This window comes from Cupressus sempervirens, chromosome 8, assembly GCF_028749045.1.
Source record: "Cupressus sempervirens isolate cs-2001-9-10 chromosome 8, ASM2874904v1, whole genome shotgun sequence".
Lineage (NCBI taxonomy): Eukaryota > Viridiplantae > Streptophyta > Pinopsida > Cupressales > Cupressaceae > Cupressus > Cupressus sempervirens.
This window is the reverse complement of record NC_143125.1, coordinates 243,611,404-243,631,935: the sequence shown is the minus strand read 5'-3', so window position 1 is coordinate 243,631,935 and position 20,532 is coordinate 243,611,404. Positions and strand designations below refer to the sequence as shown.

The following is a 20,532-nucleotide window of genomic DNA, read 5'->3' as shown; positions in this document are numbered from 1 at the left end:
ACTCTTTTAGGGAAGATGACAATGTCTGTTGTATTGAAGAACTCGTGAGTTTCATTTGCACGGTATTTCAGTTGTTTGCTGCACAATGAAAAAAGTAATCAATTGAGTACTTAGTTTTAGCAATTTTTGCAATGACCTTACGACTTTAAGCCATTTCCACATTGGAAGTAGAAAAGTTTGAAAACTCAGACTTGATGCACACTCAGTAGCCCAAAAAAGGTCTGACTGGGAACTCAGATTTTGTTTTTTGGCTAGGACTCGATAAAGAAGAAAACCATAAATTTACAGAAAACAAAAAATAAATTAATGCAGTTAAAGAACATAAGAATCATAATTCAAGCATTTGCACATGTCATAGGATCTTCAAAGACTTGATATTTGAAGTTACATCATTCATACCCACAGTTTCAAATGTTCAATTGTTTAACAACACCATAAGTTTATAAATGTTTACAAATTTATATATTGATATGACCAAATGAGAAAAACAGCCAAGTAAAATCTAGATCTTCCTCTTTCCTCTCCTAATGTAACTCAAATTTTGAGGCCTCAAACTGTTAAGTGCTGTGGTATTTAAATGGTGATGGGTTGTTTCTTCTTAAAAGTCTGCATCTTCATCCAATTTAGCTTCCTCTAATTCTGCAAGATCTTCTTTAGTAAGGAGGACATCATCACCATCATTTTGTTCACTGACAATCCATTTACTATATGGATCAATATCATCCAAGTAAATGGCCTCATGTGAAGTGTCCTCCACCTTTTCAGTTTGACGACGAAGGTTGCACTAGACAAGGACAAGATCATTTGAGGTGCTGTTGCATCAACCTATTCCTATTCTTTGTGCAAATGTTCTCAATTAAACTCCATTGCATGGATAGGACAAAATAAGGATGGCTATCTTTTGAAGATTAGGCTTACCAACACTATAATTCTCCCACCATAAAACTACAAAAAAATTCATTTAGAAATATAAGAATTAAGTAAAAAAAATTAGCAATCATGTTAAATAATTTTTCTTGTAGTATTGAACTAGTTTTTTTACTTGTGGTTATTTTGCTCTCCTTTTGATTGCCTGAGATGAATTAAAGAGTCTCCCATTTGCACCTTTGTAGACCTTGAATAGATAAAAATTAAAATTAAATGATAAATCAAATAATTATGAATGTACAATGGATGTGTCTAGATAGTCAAACTTGACATTGCCATAATCATGAATATGATATAGCAAATCTTACCTCCAACTCATCAATAGTGTTGTTTTTCAACTCCCAATCGGGCATCAGCCCTAAATGTATCAGATGTAGAATTTTGGGCTCAAGAAGTAGGCCAAGACATTTATCACCTGGGGGAGTTGGTTTGTTCATCTATGATCGATGATGCACAAAATGATTTCTTGTTTTCTCTTAGTTCTGTCATAGTAGTGTGAAATAGCCTCTTTGACCCTATCCCTCATAAATGAAACCCATTGGTATGCCCTCTCTATCTACCATATGAAGAACACTTATCAAAGGTTCTGTCACATTAAAAAATGAAAATAATTTAATGTATTACAAAATTAAACCCTCAAAAAAAAAAAAAAACACGATAAATAGATTATCTTGTATAAAGTTTATGTTTGTGTTTGTTAACTTCTCTGATCAACTCATCTGCATTTTTGTTGAATGCTTCATAAAAAACAATACTTACAATCTTCTCCACTTCAACATTTTTGAAGAATGCTCACTCCAACCAAGCATCAGGCATAAACATTTGCTTGAGATGAGGAATGGCACCAAGAATGCTTTGTAATGTGGGAGAGAGGCTTGCAAATTGTATCACTCTTGGTCACACAAGGTCCTTTCTATTTGTGTATTTTTTCATCAAAGAAAGGACCCACGTATGGTTGTAGTTAAATTTGGTATCATTTTTAACATCTTTAGCACCCTTGTCACCCATCCAATCTTCCCCAATGTCCTCTAACTAGTCCAGGCAACATGCAACACAAGAACTCCATACAATTGTAGTATGCCTCTCCATAAGCATTCTACCTGCAGCTACATATGCAACTGTGTTGTCTCTCATAATTTGGACAACATTTGCAATACCAACCCACTTGATCACCCCATCTAATAAATTGCACAATGTCTTAGCATTTTTGACTTCATGTGAGGCATCCATAGACTTCAAGAATACCAATGCACGATTAGAAGCCACTAAGAAGTTTAGGAGAGTCCTATTCTGTTCATCCATCCATTCCATAGGACGTTGCATCCTTTTCTGAAGTAACAAAAATTTCTGAAGACTAGAAACCTTGAATTGTTCTTTCTTTTATCGAATAGAAGTAAAGCTAGCTACCCATTCACATAACAAGGAATAACATAAATTAACTGATTAACTGCATTCTCATTATAAGATCCTAACTACCATTGGAAATATTTAACTATCTTGTGATAAGCTAGATGAACGATCATAATAGATTAACTAATTATATTACAAATGATAAGTAAAATGATGAACGATCATGATAATTTTTTAAATTATATTACAAATGATAAGTAAAATAAATTCTAATTGCAATTCTAACTACCATTTCATATGAACAAGAAAGTAACTGCATAGGATATATAGCTGAAACTGGAATAAAGATGCAATTGAAAGAGAATAAATACTAGCAAGGTTTAGATCACACCATGTCATGAGAAGTAGGAACTGTCATGAGTCTAGGCATTTAGAGGAGAGGAAAAGCATTGAAAGAGGCTTAACCTCCCAACCATGGACCTAGTGTAATCCCCACTCATTCTCTACTGAGAATGCCCCTACCCTGCATGGGATAAGGCATGTGTACACTATCTTGTCCTGCCACTTGAGCAACCTGGTGTTAGAGTTGTTAACTACATAGACGACCTTGACTGCGGGTACCTCCCAACAGACTGTCTATTTGACTATGAGTTATCTTGAACTCTAGTGATCATAGCAGCATCATTCACCACTAAATCTACCTTGGCTAGAGATTTTTTAAGGACACTATGTGCCCGATCATCCACCGCTCGACTTGACAGACCTAACTGATATCCAGTTCCCACAATGAGCTGACTAGATTAACTAAATTCAATTATTTTACAAAGTTTTGATTCATCTCTTTGTTTTTGCAGGTTTAATCTTCTGTCCAACTCATGTGGACTACACCACTCATCTCAGCCATTTTTGGCTATCCTTGATCATCTCTGGTGTGTTCTTCAGTTCACATTATATATATATACACATATAAATCAGTTATGTAAAGGATTGTCTTTCTGGATCCATAAGCTCAGAAATAAAAGAAAAGAAAAGACTATAATTCCGAGTGGCCAGATTTACTTTCAACCATGGACCAACTTCCATAATCTCAAGGGCATATACATTCGATGTCACTGTATTTTGGAAGCATGGACGACATGTTCAACTGGCTCTTCTTGACATGATAAATAAGCTTCAGGACAACATTATAAAACAGAGGCAATTATCTGCCTATGAGTGCTCTTGGCACAACTGGTATGTCAGTTCCAATATGGTTCATCAGGCTTTACATATTGCAAACAAAAGGTTGTCTTTGAGCATGCTATACATGATAATCTATGGACCATTAACATGGAAATAAAATAAACAATCTCACGGAGAGTAAGACCTGAATAGAGAAAATCTGATTTGTATTTCACTTGCTTCCAACTCGATTTAGCTGATGAACAATGATCTTCGGTGAATTGTATAAGGTGGTGTCACTGTTTCTATCTTGCTAACTGTGTTTGGCAAGAATATGAATGAAAACATACAATTGCAGGCACGGCTGTTATAATGGTGGAGCTGACTGATCAATGAACAGTTGTGACCTTCTATGGCAGATCCTTTGGGTTGAAATTCAACTGGTAAATAGAATGCTTCTTATGGGAGGGAGGAAAACTTGTGACTTGAGAGAATGATATCCTTTTCCTCCAGCCATCGTGGAAAACGGGAGGAGCAAAGATGGAGTTACAATTTGCATGGAAGAGAAAGGGTGGCGGAAGCATGCGGCCATATGTTACAGTCTTGGTCGATGGAATAGGCAATTTTGGAAGAAATATGAAAGGCCTTAGAATATAAGAATTATAAGAAGCAGATGAACTTTCATGAATTATAATTAAATTTGATATGGGAATTAAATCTTTACCCATACTATTATATAAATAGCACTCATACTATTTATGTGTACTTGTATGTATTATTTTATCTATATATATGTATACGTTATATTAAAATATAATTACACACAGACACACACACACACACATATATTTATCTATTTTAATACGTACAAATATACTTAAGTACCATGGGTATTACTTATATAATAATATAATACATCCGACATCAGATAATGCAGAGCATCTAGATTCCAATTGAAATGTAACAACTTTATTTTATTAATTATTTATATGAATATATACATGTCCTTTTAAATTAGATGACCTAGTCAGCTCAGAGTGGTAACTTGGTATTATTTAGTCTACCTTTCTTGGCCAAAGTGGTTTGGACGAATAACTGATAATACTTGGTGGTAGGTTTGGTGTTCGTGCCCTCGTCCCTCTTTGTCAATGCTTCCCTTCCTTCATTGCGCACCAGAAAATAATATTGTGAAAGTACACTTCTAATGCAAATAATATAATCATAACGAATAAACATCTTAACCAACCATTTTCAATTCACATGAAATCATAATGAAAAACCAAATTAACCAACCATTTCCAACTCACATGAAATCTCAACTGCTATAAGTTATATTCCGAACAGTTTAAAAATAAATAAAATATGGGATGTAACATTTTCTCCTCCAAATTTGATTCTGATCATTAACCACAGGCTATGCAGTTTTTACAGCTTTCTCTAGCAATGACACACTCAAGTCTTTAGCTGTTGGGGTCTTAAACCCCTTGCTTGCAACTATAAATGCTTTTACCAAAACTTCCCAATATGGGCTGTTCACAGCATTGAAAGGTAAATTGTTTGAGTACCAAAAGTTTGCTACTTCCATCCTACCTTCATGATGTTTTTCTTTATTCCATTCAGTACCTTCAAGTGAAGGTTGTGCTCCTGGAATTTTGGTCTTGCTGAAAGAAGAGTCTGACTAGTAGGCATAGAGCCCTCAGCGGCATTGTCACCAAAAGATGAATGTGGTTGATGGATGTTTATTTCAGCCACCAAGGGATCCAAAGTGAATACATTTGGATTCATCGCTGTTGCTAACGCTTCCTTTGTTTTTTCATTTTATTCTTTTCCCATCTCAAACTCAGCAAGAAGAGCCTTTATCTCTCTAACCATATTCAGAGTTGATTTGGGCATATATCCACATTTTGTCTAGGTATTTTTGCAATGTGGGATTTTAATCTATTAATTCCCCTCGTCATCGATTTACCACATTCAGTATAAGTGACGTCACCCTTTTATTTCCCAATTTCCCATACTTTAATGCTTTGTCTTTTGATCTACTTGGCCTTGTCCTTGAAGTTGACATTGTTGTTTTAACATGAAAAAAAATCAGTAGGGGAAAAATCAGCAAAAAAATGATAATCAATCATTTGAAAAAAATAGAATTAAAAAACAAGCTAAAAATACCAGGAAAGAGGTTGTGAAAGGAAATGGATTATTTTTGCAAGCATATCCTTGTATTTCTCAAGACTTTTTAAATTTTCAATTGAAGAAAACAAAACCGAAGAGAAAAAAATCAGTTGGCTCTCTTTTAAGTTTTAACTCTTTGGTCTCTTTTTCTAGTTTTCTTCAGGTGGGGTTCGTGGGTCAGGAGGAGCTGCTTGTTTGATTAGAGATGACATTTTCAGCTTGACTTCAGTGGTTCACTCTGATGCCTTTGCCAGATTTATGTGGGTTTGTATTGGGCATCGTAATCACCATCAAAGGGACATCTTTCTTGCGGTTTGCTATTTTCCATCGACCTCTTCTCCTTATGCTATGGAGAATGGCAATCCTTTTGGTGACCTTTGGGAGAGTATCTCACAATTTACGGCTATGGGTGATATCATTATTCTTGGAGACTTCAATACACGCACTAAGGACCTCCAGCCTCCTATACATGACCGTGACTCGGATTCGATCTATACTTTTGAGTTAGATCCGATCAGTATGGGACTCCAACGTACCTCAGATGATGCTTTCGGTCCTCTTTCTTGCTATGGTCGTCACCTCCTTCTGCCATGTGAGTCTTGGTTTATTGCTTCTAAATGGGTTATCCTTTTATCCGAGCTCCGATCTCTTTACCTGTTGGCCTCACTGTGGCAGTGCGAGTGTTGTGGACTATATCATCACCTCTTCTTCATTCATTCCTTCCATTTACCGTTTCACTATTTATGGTCTTTTTTTTGTTGACCATGCTCTCCTTAACATTACCATCTGCTCTTCTTCAAGTTTAGTGCCTTCTTTGCAGCCCTCCCCCATTCGGTCAAACAGTGTTTGCACACCTACTAGATTTCTCTTTTCCGAGGGTGATGGTGACTTTTTTTCCTTTCATCTTAGGAGACTCTTGACACCTGCTAGTTTTTCTGACTCTCAGGTGGCCTTGGTCATGTTTGATTTACTTGCTTCTACCATACGGGAGTCCACTCTCCTATCCATCCCTCATTGCCCCCCTCCTCTCAGATCTAAGCATCAGAATACTTGTCCTATGAATAAACGGTTTGATGATGATTGTAAAGTTTTCACTGATTTGTTTGTTCTGCATTTGAGACTCACTCCCCCAACCTTGCACACCTGCGTATTCCTTATCTTCGTTTTCTTCGCCATAAGAAGTGTTCTTTTGCTTCTTCTCAATGTAGATTCCTTTGTTGCACGCTCATCTAGGATCCCTAGAGTTTTTGGCGCACCCTTTTCCCTCGGTGTCCCCCCCCCACCCTAGACTTTCGCTCTTTGACTTCCCATACCATTTCGTTGTATGATATTTCGGGCCAGCCTTCCCTTCATTCCATTTTGCCTCCTTTCTATCATCTGTTCACTTCCTCTTGTATCTTGGAGGCCGTTAGATCCATGAGATGTAGTAGAGCTGCGGATGAGGATGGTTTCCAGGCAGAACTCTTCAAACTTGGTGCTTCAGTTCTTGGTTTATATCTTCCTACACTCTTTAATAGAGTTGTTTGTATTGGATTTCCTAAGACATGGTCGAGGCATGTGATTTATCCTATCCATAAGTTTGGACTTGCTTCGGACTCGTGTAACTATAGGACTATCATGATAGGACATACCTTTGCCAAACTTTACGCTACTACTCTTGGCACCATGTTCTCGAGAGAGTTGGATAGGAAAGGTTGTAGAGCTAAAGGGCAAGCTGGTTTTCGTACTGACTATCAGACTATGGATCATGTCTTCACTTTGCGGGCTATTATTGAGGAGGCTAAGCATCGCTCTGAAGAAGTATATTGCTGTTTTGTGGATTTCCGTAAAGCTTTTGATTCGGTTCCTAGGATGGCCTTATTTCAGAGACTTCGTAAGATTGGGATCTTAGATATGCTTTTGACTGCTGTTATGAGACTATACGAGAAGGTGAATGTAGGCTCAGGACTCCGGAGGGTTTCTTTGATCCAATTTAGAGCACCATTGTGGTGAAGTAGGGTTGCTTTCTTTCTCCTACTCTGTTCGAATTGTATATTGACGAGCTAGAGGATTTTCTTGCGAGCTCTTCACATCCCGGAGACGGTTGTTATTTGCATCATGTGTTGATATCCATTCTTCTTTTTGTTGATGATGTTGTTCTCCTGGCCTCTTCTCCAGACAGTTTACAGAGACTCCTTGTGTTGGCTCCTGATTTAACAGTTTTACAAACAACCAAGAAACCAAACAAATGCATCTAAGGCTAGCAAATTCCTATGACGGATACACCTGACTGCAGTCTTGGGCCAACTATAAGGCATAACTCCTTCTTCACTTCAGGCTCTGCAAAACCTAGGCGAGTAGACCTCAGATTCAATCGATACCGTACCAGTGCAAAAACATATCCCTGAATCTATTAAGCAGATGAAAACCCTTATATCTCCTAATGACTCATGAAATGACACAGATCTACAGTAGCTAAATGCAAAGCTATAAATCTCATAAGCTGAGTGAGGGCATTACATTTAGGTCCTTCAACATGAAAGGGAAAGATCGTTTGATTAATAATGTTGAATTCAACAAACCCTTAGATATGCAGCAATAAGACTTTAATGATCCTGTAGCTGACCAGTGCCTAATCCATTGGGCAAATCCATGAATCAAATGCATACATATGGATATTTGATACTTATTTATATATTCAGATATACGATCTATCTATTTACCTTGTAAATAAACATCTGTGCTCAATTCAAACCTCATTCTTACATGATATCCTTCTCAATAAACCTGCAACCCTGTTGATTCACTGAAGCATTTACATAACCCCTTGAGTTACAAGCAACAATAAGACAACATACAGCCTTAAGGGACTGCAACTACGATCTAGACTCTTTGTTCAAAGATCGTAAAACATTGAAACTCACTGAGATAGGAGACAAGATTTAAGATAAAACTCAATAAAGTTCTTGCTCATTTGTATTTATTTCCTTGAAACAATACAACCAAATGCATGAAATTAACTCATAAAGAACCTAATAGATCTGAACTATCTATATTTATCATTCTACTGCTGTTCATACAAGAAGAATTATGCTGAAAGAATGGTGTCACAGTGAAGGAAACATGTCAACAACTGGAACCAATGGTCTCACAGTGAAAAACTAGAACCCTTAATGGTATCACAGTCATGTACCTTTTCTTCCCAGAAACTGGAACCTGTACAATGAGAAAGAAAGGGAATGATATAGGAAGAAGTGAATTCTCAGATCTGTTCTGCATCTGACATGTGTCCACTCAGAATTCATTCCCAACAAGATGAAAAAACCTCTTTCTACCCTCTCTCCTCAACTACATATCAAATCCTGGCAGAAATATCTCCGATATTTGATTCACCATCATTACTGATTTCTGATGCTAAAGTTAAACTCACGGTAAAAGTGAAAAATCAATTGAATATGGCCTTCAGAATGCAATATAATCTTTCCCAACTTATTTTTACCACATTCAGGCTCCAAAAAGTCATCAAATCCGCCCTCTAACAAACTCTTTTGATTAATGATCAAATTTGCCTGTTTTGTTGCCAATGCCTCGGATTTTACAAATTGACCTGTAGCTCGAACTGGTGAGCACCTGTGCAAAAACCGACCTCAAATTTGGAAAGTTCGTCTCGTTCTGGTTCCGGTGGTATATTGAAGTGCCCATTTTCGACAAAAATCGCCCCAGAGATGGTCCTCTGAAGATCAGGTCTCCATTCACAGGTTTGCACGCATTTTGCAAAAATTTAAACTTTTCATAAAGTTCAAACTATATTAAAGTTCAGACATGATTTAAATGACTTGCACATTTAGAAAACAATAAGATATTAAAATTTATGTTTTCTCAAACCTTTTCCACCATTCTCAATCCGGGTCAAACCTAGTTTGACCATCCCGCCACGTGTCATCACGCGATTGGCTCGGGCTTATACAACTGGGTGCCATGTCATCGCCTCCTCATCGTGCCACGTCATACTCGCTATGTCCTTATACTAATGAGTGAGCAACTTCCTCTTAGCGACATAGCGATGACCCTCCGGTTTGCCATGTGGCATGATCTGGCGCATCTGAAATATCTGCTCGCCACATCACGATCAACCTTTGAACTCATGCCACATGGCACCTTGTGATTCGTGCTGACGCATTCAGGCGGTACCCACATCTCATTCAGCTTCTCGTCGGATTCTTGGATTTTCCAGCGGGTCGCCATGTTGCTAGCCGGAATTTCTCAAGTTTTCTGGTGGCGACATGGCGACCACCGGATTTTGGTCACATTTTTCGACATACTGCTCTGCTCACTCACGGGTTGCCACTTGGCGGCTTTTGGTTCGTCGGAGACATCTGGGCGGGACCCACAACCATTTCTGACTCTCGCCGGATTTTGGAAGTTTTCCGGCTATGACGTCAGCGCATTTGTTCAAAATTGATGACTTTCCTCCATTTCTAGCTGGCTTCATCGTTCACACACGGGTAGGCCCACCACGCAAGCCACTGCCTTTCCAAGGCATGCGTTCCTTTTAGGACACATACTATGTGAATGGAGAGGTATTTAAAGAATGAAAAGCCACTTGCTTTAGCAATGTGGGATTAAAGGAACAAAGAAAGTCCACGCACGTGGATCTCCTCTGCTTTGTTTGTGCTAAGCCTTTCTGCACTTGACGTGCCTTCTTCTCTATGTCTGCATGTTCTTCATTTTCGTATGCTGCTGCCCTGTTTTGTCTTGTTTATACTTGCGACCTTTTGCTTAAATTGTCTTATCTGCACATATTAATCACTGCTCTGATGTATCTCCAAGTCGGCTTCTTCTATGTGCCTGCGTGGAGCCCTTTATTACATGGTCTTCCTTCATTTGCAGTGCGTTAACTGTTTTTAATTTATTTCAGATTCTCTTTGTTTAAAGTCGACTCCTCTACTTTGATTGGATCTCGCTCCCTTATATGGCAGATTCCTTTGAAACTGGCGTGAAGTGCTCCTTTTACTCTATACGGGCATGGCTTATTTGTTTAGCGCAGGGACTATCTTCCTCTATGTGTGAGATGCCTGGTCTGCACGTTTGGACCTTTGACCAGCGTCTTCTCTTTTCAATTTGCTGCTGCAGCTTGGTATACATGTGAAGCTTGTTAATCATGGGCATCTTTTTGATTGCCTTAATGTTCCTTTGCTATGCCGCTACCCCCTTTTTAATTTGTTTTTATAACTTCTCTGCCTGGCGTCTCTTCTTTGTTTACACAGGCCTCTATCTAACGTGCATGGATGGCTTTGACTGCGTTCTTTTTCGTTGCTGGCTTCTTCTTCTTGATGTCTGCGCTTCTTTATATGTGCCAACTCCTCCCCTTGCTCTATGCGTGGTATTCCTTTCTTATACATGGAGTGTTGCTTTTAAAAACGTTGACTGAAGCTTTTCCTTTATTATCTTGATATTTTCAAGAGGCAAAAAATTTAGTTGACTCTGGGATGGTATGCAAGTTGCTGGACTTGAAGATGTATGGGCAACGCCCATTGGATCAAGAAGAATAAGATCTTGATGATTTGTGACACATGTTACCATTTCTTCCTCAATGTGATTTGAATTGTCTTCCACAGGCCATACAATAGGAGGTGTAATTGCCTCCAAAGTTTCTTGTTCGGGCAAGTTGGATCCAGGTTGGTATTTATTTCCTTGCTCATCTCTTCTATCTGTATCAATAACAGCAGCTGTCATCTCTTGTTCATTGTCAGGTACTCCAGACAAATCCTGTGCATTGGATGGCTCTTGAGTTGCCCCTGTTTGCATCAAAATTTTGGAACGATTATCATTCCTTGTGGTGGACAATGCTATATCTTGTGGATGCATCTCATCAGCAGGTCATTGGTTGGCTATTTTAACTGGGGATGAAATAACTCTGCTTCCACACTATCCTGCAGTACAAGGAATATCTCCTCCTAACTTCAAGCACTATTCCCTAAGTTTTGAATACACTGAATCAATCTTTGCCCTTTTGCACTCAAATTTCATTCGTGATTTTGTGAGTTCAATTGATGCATCCAAATCCATGTTATATTTCAAGCATCTTGCTGCTGCACAACATATGGAAATTTCAACACCCTGTAGCAAATTGGTTGGTTCCTTTGGCAATCGGTAGTTGTTCATCACATAGCAGAGGAGGCCATCTGCCATATGCATTACCTCGTCTGGAAGTTGCAATATTTTGCAAAGTCCTACTAATTTTGGCTTGATTCTGCAATGTAGACATTGTTGTGCCATGCGTAAAGCCTTTCCATGCATTTCTTGTTTGCAAGTGTTTGATTTTCGATGCTCTTTAAAGAAGCCACCCATGTTTGCTAAAAAGATAACCTCCAGTGTCATAGAGTGACATCTCATGGGGAGACATCTCTATTAAATCTATATGGCCAACTTGGCATTTATTTAACGCCAATGATGGTAATGCACATGGCGAAGTATTGTAATGATTACAATCATTACCATCTCCTCTTTAAATCTTTGACCCACTGATCATCTCGAACTGATTAAAATTAAACTTGATCACTGACTGATCGCTAAAAACTCAATTTATCACTTTTTGCCAACTGTCAAATTTGTGCCAAGAGCTACGTTGACTGGCCTTAAAAATTGACCCAAACACGTGATCGAGCTCTGAAATCTAGCACATTGAATCTCTGCTCTACATACTTGTACCACGTCGAATCTCGTCTTATGACGAATTCGAGGTCAAAAGATATTCGTTGTCAAAGTTGACCTTTCAGAACTTCCTACAAGAAAACATGTCAGAAAGTAATAAATTGGGTTTGGATTTGGCCTTGAAAACTAGGCAAATGGACACATGGGGGAATGAAAACTGGGACATTGGTTCTCTGTCATGAGGACATTATAGATCTGCGATTTGGGCTCATGACGAATAACAGGACGCATTTGGCGAGCGGTCAAAGTGGGCTACTTGGATTTTGTAGACTGGAAACACCGACAGAAAAGCAATTTTTGCAAATGAAAATGACCTGGAAAAGTGTGCAAATGGATTCATCATGACTTGCAAACTGATACACTTAGAGTATTTTCGGAGTACAACAGTGGTACAATCCGTTCGATCTAGGCAATCATGGATCTCAAGTTATAACATCTCGAATAGGGGTCTTGACAAATTTGCACATGCTAACACCAGTAAAAAGTTAGAAATTGTGTTTGGAATCACGTTTGAAAACTGATCAAACGGATTCGTCATAAGTTGAAACTCGAAACATAACCAGTCTCTGACATCTACAATGCAACGCAAAAGGAATTTCAACATTTGGGTCAACTAGTCAAAAGTTATAATTAGTCAAACAGGGCTTCTCGGAATTGTGTGCAATTTGCAAATGTGTGAAAACAATAAACTACCAACTTTGAGGGATTCAAAACCTAGTCAAATGAACTCAAAACGGCTTGAAATCTGAAACATAGGTTCTAAGGTATGGATACTAGACACTCCCAAAGCGGTGAGTCCTAAAACATTTCTGGGTGCAAGTTATTCGATTGCAAACATAACCTCCTATCACAATCTGACACTTGAGTGAAAATGCAGAATTGACATTTGCTCAAAGAAGGACTTTATGAAATGGCTCAGAACGACAATTTAACTTCATGGACCACTTTAAGTGAAAATGTAGAATTGACATTTGCTCAAAGGACTTTATGAAATGGCTCAGAACGGCAATTTAACTTCATGGAACACTTAGACAAGCTAAATGGAAGGTGCTAGAAGCATTGAACACCTCTTAGGCCTTAACTTGACAGCTGGGTACATGTGCATCAAAAAAGCGTTTATAGGGCTCAATTTCTCAAAATTGCTCAAAATCCGGGCTACAATTTTGAGCACCAACAGTGGCTCTGTCTGGGGATGCATGCCCCTTGCGGGCATGGCAAGATTTCAGATCTCTGGGAGAAGTAGACTACACACCTGATAGCAAACTCTCTCGAATAGCTTTATTGAAAGCAAACAACAACTAGCACTACTATGTACAAGCGATGGCCCCGAGCCACCAAAAAGTTTCAGAACTCCTTACCTCTATCATACACTTGATTTTCATTTACATGTTCCTGAGGTAAATTGACATTCTCATTTCCATTTGTTTCACCCAACACATCAACATTTGCAATCAGCTCATTAGGCAAAACAAAACTATCATCATCTTCATAGTGCATATAAAAATCAGACATACTTTCTTCATCTTGCTCACTATGAAAATATGAATCGGCGTGATCATAGCAACTAACATTAAACTGAAACTGATCACTACTGTTTGACCCATGGATTCCTTCAACCGGAAACACAAAATTTTGGTATTCTACTACATTCAACGAGTTACATGGATCAGAGTGTAACTCACCTTGTGCCTCCGTATATGAAGAGTATGGAAAGTTTGATTTCTCCTCACTTGCAACATCAGTACACCATAATTTAGACTGAAAAAATGCTGCATTTTCTTCATATTCCAACAAATGATTAGATCTCAAACCACAAGAGTTATCATGAAATTGCATTCTAACAATGCGCTGATCCGTATCAATTTCTTCCTCAAATAACTCACTAGGATAAACTGTTTCATTACTATATCTTTCCTCATCACATGAGCTATCTGAATATATCTCGTCTTCATGAAAACACGAAAACAATGAATCAGCAACAAACCTAGTCTCTATATCTTCATTCTCAACATAGAAGTCGTCATGTGTATTGATGTACAGATTACCATCACATACACCTCCCAAACTTGATAGAGCATATTCTGAAACTATATCTTCTTCAGCATCAAATTTAGGGGAAATGACTTCACCATATGGAAATGCAAAACGTGGCAGAGCACAAGCATCCTTGGATAGATTAGCATACCTTCCAAAATCATGAGCCAACAAGTTGGAAATCTCATCAACACTTAATGAGATTTCATCCCTAGTTTCTTTTCCTTGGCTGTGATCATTATCTGGATAACTTGACACATTTGTAACAGCAGGCTTGTTAGTAATACATTGTGAAAAATCAGAATTCTGATCATCACATGGATCTTCTTCTTTAGACAATACCTCAACAACCGGCATTGTAACACATTCACATTCATCACTAGAAGAAGGACTACTACTGCTGTCACATATTTCTTCTTCTTGATAATCATCATCATAAAAATATGAATCAACATTATGCATACTATCAGAGTGCTGATTACTATCCTCTGATTCATAAAACTGATACTCTTCATTTTTCATATCATCTTCAACGGATTCATTAAATTTGTTAACATTAGACTCACTAGCCTTCAAAGCACTTTCGACCTCCATGATAAAATTTTGGATTTCACACATCTTATCTAATCTTATCTTAGCTGGCCAATCAACCGAATATGGCATAAAAACATCTAAGAGTACCACTGGCCATGAAGACTCCTCAGGTCTGAAAAACTCGTCAGGATTCATAACTACTGATTTGAACTTCATATAAATTTGAAATCCACTAAAACCCTTAATATCACCAATTGTACTTCTTAACATTAAGACAGTCTGTCATGAATCTTTTTTTTCAATCTAGCAATATTTGCACGAACACTTTCAAGAGTCGGCATATCACTTTCAGACCTAGACTTAGGATCCATCTTATAAGCTTTTAAAACTCCTACCTCTTTTTCTTAGTGCTGAAACCACTAGATGGAGGCAACCATTTCGTTCATTCAATTTTCATGAGAGACAAATATATGAAAATTGAAATACCTTTATGTGTTGCTGTTTGAAACTTCAGAGCTGCTGATTGGCACAGGTGCAAGCATGAAACCCTTCACACCATAGATAGAATCCTTTGTAGAGCCGCCACCTCCTTGAAGAGGAAAATGAAATCACAACAGTGACTCACCTTTTTGAAATCTGTTACTTCAGTAGATACAAACAATCACATAAAACATTAATCAAGAACTTGTACTTCCTCTTTCCCAACAAACTAGATCTGCCCACAAATACTGAAAGCTTCTGATATTAAAACAAACCATGCACTAGTACAAAGATTTACTTCAGAGTCACCACTCACAGTTAGTGAGAAAAGATTTAAAACAATTTTATCATTTGTACTTTCTGAACCAGACTTTCAATATGGAAAACTTGCAGATCACTAACACCTTGGAAAGAGGGTACACTTCATTTTCAAATTCTTGACTCTGATTTTTACAATAGTGTTTTGAAAACCAGGCTGATTGAATTGATTGAACATAAAACTTGATAGCAACACAATTTGTACTCAATCCTTCAAATATACTGCTGTCCTGAACAAAGCAATACTGGGATACATGACATTTGAGTAAGAAAACTGGAAAACACATCAATTAACATACTACTGTAACTTTTCCATGCACATCTTCCTGCTGTATTGAATCCCTTCTTAAATTCTCATGGTTTGTCTTAAATCTAATTCAATATAGTCCCCAGCAGAGTCGCCATTTTGTTGGTTCCTGATTTAACAGTTTTACAAACAACCAACAAACTAGACAAATGCATCTAAGGCTAGCAAATTCCTATGACAGATACACCTGACTGCAATCTTGGGCCAACTATAAGGCATAACTCCTTCTCCACTTCAAGTTTTGCAAAACCTAGGCGGGTAGACCTCAGATTCAATCGATACCGTACTAGTGCAAAAACATATCCCTGAATCAATTAAGCAAATGAAAACCCTTATATCTCCTAATGACTCATGAAATGACACAGATCTACAGTAGCTAAATGCAAAGCTATGAATCTCATAAGCTGAGTGAGGGCATTACATTTAGGTCCTTCAACATGAAAGGGAAAGATCATTTGATTAATAATTTTGAATTCAACAAACCTTCAGATATGCAGCAGTAAAACTTTAATGATCTCGTAGCTGACCAGTGCCTAATCCATTGGGCAAATCCATGAATCAAATGCATACATATGGATATCTGATACTTATTTATATATTCAGATATACGATCTATCTATTTACCTTGTAAATAAACATCTGTGCTCAATTCAAACCTCATTCTTACATGATATCCTTCTCAATAAACCTGCAACCCTGTTGATTCACTGAAGCATTTACACAACCCCATGAGTTACAAGCAACAATAAGACAACATACAGCCTTAAGGGACTGCAACTACAATCTAGGCTCTTTGTTCAAAGAGCGTAAAACATTGAAGCTCACTGAGATAGGAGACAAGATTCAAGATGAAACTCAATAAAGTTCTTGCTCATTTGTATTTATTTCCTTGAAACAATACAACCAAATGCATGAAATTAACTCATAAAGAACCTAATAGATCTGAACTATCTATATTTATCATCCTACTGCTGTTCATCTCACAGTGAAAAACTGGAACCCTTAATGGTATCACAGTCATGTACCTTTTCTTCCCAGAAACTAGAGCCTGTACAATGAGAAAGAAAGGGAATGATATAGGAAGAAGTGAATTCTCGGATCTGTTCTGCATTTGACATGTGTCCACTCGGAATTCATTCCCAAGAAGATGAAAAACCTCTTTCTACCCTCTCTCCTCAACTACATATCAAATCTTGGCAGAAATATCTCAGATATTTGATTCACCATTATAACTGATTTCTGATGCTAAAGTTAAACTCACGGTAAAAGTGAAAAATCAGTTGAATATGGCCTTCAGAATGCAATATAATCTTTTCCCAAATTATTTTTACCACATTCAAGCTCCAAAAAGTCATCAAATCTGCCCTCTAACAAACTCTGATGATTAATGATCAAATTTGCCTGTTTTGTTGCCAATGCCCCGGATTTTACAAATTGACCTGTAGCTCGAACTGGTGAGCACCTGTGCAAAAACTGACCTCAAATTCAGAAAGTTCGTCTCGTTCTAGTTCCGGTGGTATATTGAAGTGCCCATTTTCGACAAAAATCGCCCCAGATATGGTCCTTTGAAGATTAGGTCTCCATTCACAGGTTTGCATGCATTTTGCAAAAATTTAAACTTTTCATAAAGTTCAAACCATAGTTGGAAAACTCGCCAAATGCAAAAACTCGCCAAGCCCCCCAAAAGTTTAATTGTGAAAAACTCGGCGATTTAAAAAAAAAACTCGGGAACCTAAAAAACCGCTGAAATTTAATTAAAAATACATTTATTTTGCAAAATTTAATGAGAAGATGCATCTAATAAGTTAATTAAAGACAATACAAAAGAAAGAAACAAAGTTTAGATATATATAAATGCATAATGCGTACAAAATTGCATTCTCATGCAGAATGCTCATGGTAGGAAGCAAAATAGTAAATTATTAAATAGTTTCAATCTGTCAAACTAGAAGTAAATACTAAAAGTCTAAATACATCAATACAATCTGACAATGTCAATCACATCTTCCTCTTTCCACTTGCACTAGTAGGAAAGCGAGGGGGTCTAGTCTTTGAAGAAGTGCCCCGCACTGGGATAGGGCGTGAGCTGCGTGACTGTGAACTCTGTGGCTATGCCCCCTCGCTCGACGTCCCTACTGACTGGCTCGGCGTCCTAGAAGAGGATGCATCTCCTCCTAATGGTAATGCCTGATCCTCGCCTGAATCATCATCATCCTCGTCCTCATCCTCAATGTCATCCATAGCGAACTGAAAATCAGTGTTAGCGTCCCCCTCCATGGCTTGCCTCTCCAAATCAGCGATCTTATATGGTGTAAACAATGGACTTGGCTCCTGTACTGTCCAATCAGAATAAGGATCTATCTCATCTAGATCAAGTGGACCAGGTAGTTCTAATAGTTGTGCCTTTTTTATGCGCAACTTAAGATTATAGTGCACATAAACAAGGTCATTAAGCTGTTTTTTAGTCATTCTGTTTCTTTTCTTTGTATGGATGGACTCAAATAAGCTCCAATTGCGCTCACAATGGGATGAGCTACAAGGTTGGGATAGGACTCTGAGAGCGAATTTCCTTAAATTGGGTGTATTGCCACCCCAACTTGCCCACCAAGCATCTGCAAAACAAAATTAAAAAAGTTATAAAGCAATAAAAAAAAAAATCAGAAGCACAACTTATCAATTAGCAAAAGTTTTAAAGTTTGACGCTTTACGTGGTGCTTGAGTAGATCTTGCTCTCTTTGCTAGCATAGAAGAGAACAAAGGACCCCTTGATTCCACATAGATTTGTTGTTCGGTCACAATAAGGTCTCTCTCCTCTTCACTTGATATCATTCTCTCAATGCATTTAGAGAGACCTTCCATGACCTCTCTATTAGGATTTGAGTAGGAATCATCAGCCCTAAAACAAATAGAAAATGCTATCAAGTCTTACTACACAACCTTAAAAAGTAAACTAAAATAAAGACTTATTAATATCCCAACTTCAAGGACAATCAATTATCATAGTACCTGAATTTGGGATTGAGGAAGTAGCCTGCTGCATGAATAGGTTGGTGGAGCATATTGTTCCACCTCCTATCAATTATTTCCCAAATGGGGTCAAATTTGAGACTATCCCCGTGATAGTAACTTCTAACAGCCTCTTTCGCCCTATCCATGGCCTCATAAAGACCTCCCATTGGGGATTGCTGCCCATCACATGTGCGCAAGACTAGAACTAGGGGCAGAGACATCTACATTTGAAATTTGAAAAATACAAATTAGTTAATAACATAGTAAGTTATGAATTGATAATGAAACTTGAATAAACTAAAAATATAATGAAGTTACCTCCACAATCTCCTTAGCCTTTGCTAAAAAGCTGTCATCAAAGACTATTCGTGCCACAGCCTCTCCTTCGGGCTTCTTTGAGTAAGGTGAAGCAACCCAATCAGCACACACAAACATTTGCTTCAAAGCCAATATGTGGTCAAGAATACTTTGCAACGTCAAGAAGACCGTTGCAAACCTTGTCATAGCAGGTCTCATCAAATCTTTTCCTTTAGTGGCTTTTCTCATCAAACTGAGAACCCATGGGTGATTATAGATATATTTCGTGACTTGTCTAGCATCTTCCACAACTGGACTCACCCAATCAAGTTTTCCTATGTCCTCCAAAAGAAGGTCAAGGACATGTGCTGCACAAGGTGACCAAAAAAGTGTGGGATGCCTCTCTTGGAGGATTCTACCTAAAAGATTAGCAAAAAATCAATAATCAGTAACAAACTTTCCATATTTAGTATTTACAAATTACATCAAATCTAAATTGAATAATACCATAGCATTACATTCATGATTCATATTGATTCAAATATAAAAAATTAAATCTACCTGCTGCCACATATGCTGCTGCATTATCTGTGATTATTTGCACCACATTCTCTATTCCCACATCCATGACAACATTCTCCAACATTAAAGCCAATGTGGCTGCATTTTTCACTTTGTTGGAGGCATTGATAGATTTCCAAAACACCGCATCATCTTTGCAAGCAATCAAGAAGTTAATAATGGTTCTACTTCTTCCATCTGTCCACCCATCAGATAAAATGGTGCAGCCATACTTCTTCCACTCTTTCTTTTGGTCTTCTATCAACAATGTTGCCCTACCAACCGCTTTGTCAAGCAACCTACAAAATTTAGGTGTAATATTAAATAAAGTGTAAGTGTTAGTAAAAAATTAAAAAATAAGTTATAACAATTAAGATTTAAAATATAACAATGCACTAAAGTGAATCACAATTATTTCCAATTACTAAATAGTAAAATGCTAACCTTCCACTCATATCTTTGCGATTAGGCAGCTTGTACCCTTTGCCTGATATTGTCATTGCATTCACCATATTGACCCAATAGGGACTATCAGCAGCATTCATTGAGATATTGTTGAAAAACCAAAAATCAGCTGCTGCAATATCAGTTTGCTCATGCACCTCTATAAACCATGTAGTGCCCTCTAATGATGGTTGTGCTCCAGGTGTGTTCCTGAGCACAAAATAATCACCTATCCCTGATGGGGATCC

The 20,532-nt window shown here is 37.8% G+C and overlaps 2 protein-coding genes across 3 annotated transcripts in view; one reads left to right on the top strand and one right to left on the bottom strand.

Annotated features, from left to right (window-relative positions):
• Positions 1-20,532, top strand: part of LOC149542402 (DNA polymerase delta small subunit-like) — a 121,882-nt gene that overhangs the window by 93,403 nt on the left and 7,947 nt on the right. The window lies entirely within an intron of this gene.
• Positions 10,981-19,925, bottom strand: LOC149542403 (uncharacterized). Its single transcript, XM_089796512.1, has 7 exons — positions 19,841-19,925; positions 19,301-19,698; positions 18,980-19,203; positions 18,675-18,869; positions 17,305-17,435; positions 13,983-14,246; positions 10,981-11,384 (listed from the first exon to the last, which is right to left on the bottom strand). The coding sequence occupies exons 1-7, from the start codon at positions 19,923-19,925 to the stop codon at positions 10,981-10,983; spliced, it is 1,701 nt and encodes a 566-aa protein (XP_089652638.1).

What these genes read in the sequence shown, in the direction of transcription:
- LOC149542403 (XM_089796512.1), bottom strand. Translation starts at nt 19,925, where the DNA reads ATGTTGGAGAATGTTGTCATGGATGTGGGAATAGAGAATGTGGTGCAA. An exon ending in AGCAGCATATGTGGCAGCAG is followed by an intron (nt 19,699 to 19,840) that starts GTAGATTTAATT and finishes CTAATCTTTTAG; the next exon opens with GTAGAATCCTCCAAGAGAGG. An exon ending in TTCCTCAATCCCAAATTCAG is followed by an intron (nt 18,870 to 18,979) that starts GTACTATGATAA and finishes TATTTGTTTTAG; the next exon opens with GGCTGATGATTCCTACTCAA.